General features: G+C 40.0%; 1 protein-coding gene across 1 annotated transcript in view; it reads left to right on the top strand.

Moving 5' to 3' along the window:
- The first annotated feature begins 4,325 nt into the window (after positions 1–4,325).
- The window catches only part of LOC110526017 (kinase suppressor of Ras 2), a 56,610-nt gene continuing 54,935 nt past the window's right edge, over positions 4,326–6,000 (top strand). Inside the window, exons 1-3 of the mRNA XM_036981750.1 lie at positions 4,326–4,371; positions 4,703–4,774; positions 5,033–5,139. Of these exons, the coding sequence (XP_036837645.1) occupies positions 4,326–4,371; positions 4,703–4,774; positions 5,033–5,139 (225 nt within the window). The remainder of the gene's footprint in view (positions 4,372–4,702; positions 4,775–5,032; positions 5,140–6,000) is intronic.

Below are 6,000 nucleotides of genomic sequence, written 5' to 3'. Positions count from 1 at the left end.
ATCCTACATAGTGCTGCTGAAGCTACTGTAGACGTTCATTGCACAACAGTGTTTTAATCAATTATTTGGTGACGTGAATATATAGTATAGTTTTATCTGAAAAGGAAGGTTTTTAATGTTTCACAATAAAAAAAATGTAATTCACTGAGGAGCATGGTCCTCCCCTTCCTCCTCTGCGGAGCCTCCACTGACACACACACACACACACACACACACACACACACACACACACACACACACACACACACACACACACACACACACAGAAATACAATACACAGATACTCTATCCACACTCCTCACTATAGCTGTACTGCATGTGGGTGGACTGGGGCTGAGTAGTGGCACACAGTGCATTGAGAGGTGCATAATGTATTAGATGCTACTGCTACCGTTGCTGCTATTAATGTGTTCACTAATGGACCTACCAAAGGTTCTATGTTGGAAATACCTTTTGAAGTAAGAGGGTCCCTCTGTGCATACCCTCACAATGGAACATCTGCAAACACACAAAAGCTTTTTATATGGACGATATCATTAACACCTATTATTGTCTATATATACATGTGTGTCTATATAGCGGGGGTAGGTCAGGTTACTTAGGGATTTTGGTAATAAGGCCCTTTATCGACTTCTCCAGAGTCAGATTAACTCATGGATACCATTTTTATGTATCCACGTGCAGTTTGACGGAGGTTGCTAACTAGCGTGAGCGCAATTCAAATCAAAATCAAATCAAATTTATTTATATAGCCCTTCGTACATCAGCTGATATCTCAAAGTGCTGTACAGAAACCCAGCCTAAAACCCCAAACAGCAAGCAATGCAGGTGTATAAGCACGGTGGCTAGGAAAAACTCCCTAGAAAGGCCAAAACCTAGGAAGAAACCTAGAGAGGAACCAGGCTATGTGGGGTGGCCAGTCCTCTTCAATTGCTAACAAGCGTTAGTGCAATGACTGGAAGTCTATCGGTATCTGCTAGCATGCTAGTAGATACTGTACCCACAGACTTCCAGTCATTGCGCTAACGCTAGTTAGCATTGGCTTATGAAACTACCCCTAACATCCTTCAAAATGGACACAGAGACATACAAATGCTGATTACATTCAATCTCTATGATATAAGGATGATTAGAATAAAGAATAAAACTTCTATAAATAACCATGAGTGAATCATTCAAACCCACGACTTTTAACGTAGATCAGATATTTGTCACTTTATTGTTTTTGAATGTCAGGAAGTTTTAGTCAAAATAGGTAATTATGATTGATTGCAGTAAAGGCCAAAGACACATCTGAGCAGTTGGTACAAATCTATTAATACGCTGAAATGACATGCAGTGCACAAATCAGTGTTTGATTTAGCCCAATCACAATCAGTGGTTACCAGCAGGGAACTATTCAATACCACTGCACGTGTTAATATTTAGGCCTACCCTCCACTGTCCAATGACAAGAATGCATTTGGCTGCAATGCATTGTTGATTCAATCAACCCTTTTGTGTCACTGGTTAAATATCTAATAATGCCTATGTTCTTATACATCCATCCATCCCTACATTCATCCATCCATCCCTCTTTCTCCCTCTCTTCCTTCAGACACTCTGTCAGTGCCTCGCTGGTCCCCACAGATCCCTCGGAGAGACCTGGGAAACTCCATAAAACACAGGTAACGTGTGTGTGTGTGTGTGTGTGTGTGTGTGTGTGTGTGTGTGTGTGTGTGTGTGTGTGTGTGTGTGTACACACTTGAATGAAGGTATGAGTGTGATCAGGCATTAATTTGTGTGTGTGTGTCTTAATGTGTGTCTTCCTCTACCAGAGACAGACAGAATGTCGGTCCAATTTAAGGGGGCACTAGCATAACTCCTCTCCCTGTTCTATTCCTGTTTGAAAATCTGATGAATCCCAAATGTCACTAATCTCCAAATTAAACAGTACACCTCCGCAATTGGTCATGGGAATCTTCCAACCTACCGACTTTCTCTCTCCTCTCTCTCTCTGTTTCTGTCTCTCCTCTCTCTCTTATTCGCTGTCTTTCTCCACCTCCCCCTCCCCCCCTTTCTCTCAGCCTCAGAAGTACGTGGGTGTTAGCTCACTGCTGAATGTTAATGACGAGGAAAGACAGTGGTTGTGCACACACGTCTTAATGCATCATCAGCCAGGGACGAGCGCAAATGTAATTTATATTGGCATTAAATCTCAAGCTGTTATTAAAAGGACAAATGCTAGTTTCTAGGGAGATGGACAACTTTATTTCTCTTTATACTCTTTCTGACATGGTGATTGTCATAGATCTCTATTTGTGCCTCGATGTATCTTCAAAGATATTGCTCTAAGCACAGGTTATTATTCGTAAGTAAATCATAGCAATGCAATAAACTACTGGCTATAGCAACATCTCCCTGGGAATGAAAAAGATCTATCTGTCAAATCATATCTCACCTTTAATGTCAGTCTAACGGTAACGTATGTACGCCTGCCAAAGCAATGTATCATTTAGGCCCCGATCACCAAAATTAGAGCGGGATGCCAGATTGAATTGTGCCCTCCCTGATTCTGTTTAGCACAATACGAGACAATACGAAGGTTCCTAATGAAGAGATTTGGATTCTGTCAACCCATTCCTATTCCATTACTCCAACCAGCCCGCTGCTGGTACCCAGACGTCAGATCTATCAGAAAATAAACCCAGAGTTTTTCTGAAATTGGGCACTCAGATACTTCATCCAACCCCAAAGTAGGGAATTGCTTTTTATCATTCAAGACAATTGAGACACACTGTAGTCTTGCTCTGAACGCTGTGCCACGGGCTCTGCTGGGCTCCATCTTCATCTCTGTGACTGATTGCTGTGTTACTGTGTTGATGTAGCAGAATGGCCTCTGTCACAGCCTTTATTCACAGACATCACAGCCACAAACTGAACATTGGTGCAGAATATTGAAAGGAGTGGGGGCCCCCAAATTGAATCAAGGTGCATTGGAGATTGGAGCTCAAATTGTTGCGCGGTGGGGAAAGATTAGCCCTATCGGTGTCCATCTTTCTTATGTTATGGAAACATCAACCTGCCAAAGAAATAATAATAATATCATATTTTTTTATGTGACTTGTGAATGTGAGGCATTCTATGACAAAAGCCATTTGTCATCACAAGGCGAATGGGAATGATAATCCAAAAGGTCACAAGCAATCTGTGATGTTTTTCTGCAGTGATTCACACCTGGTGGCTTTTGTTTGCACTCGTTTATGCATGAACAAACAGGTGGAAGAGATGTTTTGTTTTGTTTATGTGCTCTGATCTCTCTCTCTCTCTTTTCCCCTCTCTCTCTTCTTGTGCTTGCAGGTTTTCCACCAAATATTGGATGTCTCAGACGTGCATAGTGTGTGGAAAAGGAATGTTGTTTGGACTTAAATGTAAAAACTGCAAGTAAGGTCCTTCCTTGTATTATTCTATTCTGTGTTCAGAAAACATTACTGCCTGATTATAAACGTTGTATTGCCGTGTATAACATGTTTCTAAGGATTTATTTTGGTGTGCTTTAACAGAAGATAAAAAAATAAAAAAACATCAACCTCAATCAATGATCCTCCTGGTTGGTTATAAAGGTTATAATCAAATCTCAGGCTATAAACTCTTTCTTGTCATCCATATTTGTTCATCCACATTATTATTAGAATTCTGGAAAGGACATTTGTCACCGTATACTTGGGAAAATCTCTGAAAAGAACAAGCAATTATCATTTAAAACAGATTACTTAAGTAAATTAACCAATTTTACAACCAACTGAATGTGACATTTTTGACACAAGGGAAATAATTGGGTGGAACTCAGACAGCGTTTTATTTCCTTAATGACCCAGACTATTAAACGTTCAAGAATGGGTTTCTTTTAACTGTTTGTAAAATGAGTAGCAGAGATTCAGTGATGTCTGGGGTTGCATTTGAAGTGACACCCTATTCCCTATATGTAGGGAATAGGATGCCATTTCTGATGCTGCCCTGGTGAGTGTTTTACTCTGTTGTTTCACCAGGCTGAAGTGCCACAACAAATGTACCAAAGAAGCCCCACCTTGCCATTTACTGATCATCCAAAGAGGAGGAGGAAGTAACCCCCTCAAAGGTAAAAGGACTGTTGGACCAGCAGCTTACTGTAGGACTGAAGACTGACTTCATATGCAGGTCCAATAACTTCAAGGACGATTTCACCACTCGTCTTTCAATTCATACATGTTATGTCATTTAGCTGATTATTTTATCCAAAGTGACTGAAAGCAGTGATTGCATACATTATGTACCATTTTACTTTCAGTAGAACTTCTTAATACACATGGCACAAAACTTTGTTACTGCTTACGATGAGTATTATTCTCATCGTAAGCAGTAACACAAACTGCACATGCATCTCAAGCTAGGAGACACATATATAGCCCTACTGTAATTACGCAGTGCAAAACATATTCATATTAGGTATACTCATTAGGATTGCTAGAATATAGGTGCTTTTGCTATTGAAGTACTATTTTAAAAGCTCATCATTCTCTATTATAGTGCTTTTGTTATTGAAACTTTACTTTAAAAAACGACTCATTCTCTGTTATAGTGCTTATGTTACTGAGGTATTACTTTAAAGGGCTACTCATTCTCTGTGATAGTGCTTTTGTTTGAAGTACTAATTTAAAAAGATTCTCTGTCATCTAAAGTGAGCTTTAACTGTATGTCCTTTACACCTTTCTCTTTTCCACCCAACCGGTGTGACAGATCACCAAGGAAATCAAGGTAAAATGATCCATTTATGAACCGTTCTTTTGTTTTAGTACAGAACCTTCAAAAAAAGCAAGGTTAAGATTCAAGACTCTGCTACGTGAAGTTGGCAAGCTACAGTATCTTAGGGTGTTCTTAAGTGTTCCCTTGCGAGAGCAAAAAAGGACCATCTTCAAAGAAGAAGAGTTTGTCATATTTTCACATTCAGAAATTTGAGAAAATAAAGACTTTCTCTCAGTGTTTTGTTGTTTGTCTGATTCGGTCTATCCCCAGCTCGTTTGGTACGGACTGAATCGGTACCATGTGACATCAACAACCCACTCAGGTACACAGACCTGCACATCAGTCAGACGCTGCCCAAAACCAACAAAATCAACAAGGTAGGAACTACCAGACGCATGAAGGCATGCTCACATGTATGTGCGCCCACACACACACACGCACCCCCCCCGTTCTGTGCTTCCACATCTGAGCTCTGTTGTCTTGATATCTGTTATTTTGGTCTGTTTGAAATGTTTTTTTTGGTCTGTTTGAAATGTGCATCACCTGAAGTCCAGTCAGACGGACCAGCTTTACTGGACCAACCACCGACAACTGGATTATTTAAAAACAAATTCATTTTCACACTTCAAAAGTAGCAGCTCATCAATCCCACAGATACTTTTCAATTCTTCAAACATTGTTTGGGATTTCCGCAAATCCCCCTACCCCATTATTAAGTTTGCAAGTCATCATAACTTCATAAGGGAGGTATTTTGTTTGGAAACCCACACTATGGCGTTTTAGACAACTTTTAGTGGATGAGAGTTATAGTTTTATCTCACTGTGATTGTATTTGTCTTATTGTGTCACGTTCGTTAGTGTAGACGGACCAACGTACGTAGAGTTCCACATATTTATTGGACAGTGAAACTTAGAAAAAACAAAACAATAAAGAATAAACAAACCGTGACTACAATGCAGTGCAAACAGGCAACTAAACATAAACAAACAATATCCCATAACCCACAGGTGGAAAAATGCAACTTAAGTATGATCCCCAATTAGAGACAACGATTACCAGCTGCCTCTAATTGGGAATCATACACAAACACCAACATAGAAAATTAAACCTAGAACCCCACGTAGAAATAATAAACTAGACTAAAAAACCCTAGTCCTGCCCTGACCTACTCGACCATAGAAAATACAGGCTTTCTACGGTCAGGACGTGACATATTGGGTCTTCATCAGATGTCCTG

The sequence above is a fragment of the Oncorhynchus mykiss genome, chromosome 6 (assembly GCF_013265735.2).
Source record: "Oncorhynchus mykiss isolate Arlee chromosome 6, USDA_OmykA_1.1, whole genome shotgun sequence".
In the NCBI taxonomy this organism is placed as follows: Eukaryota; Metazoa; Chordata; class Actinopteri; order Salmoniformes; family Salmonidae; genus Oncorhynchus; species Oncorhynchus mykiss.
The sequence above is the reverse complement of the archived record's forward strand: the minus strand, read 5'-3'. Positions and strand labels throughout refer to the sequence as shown.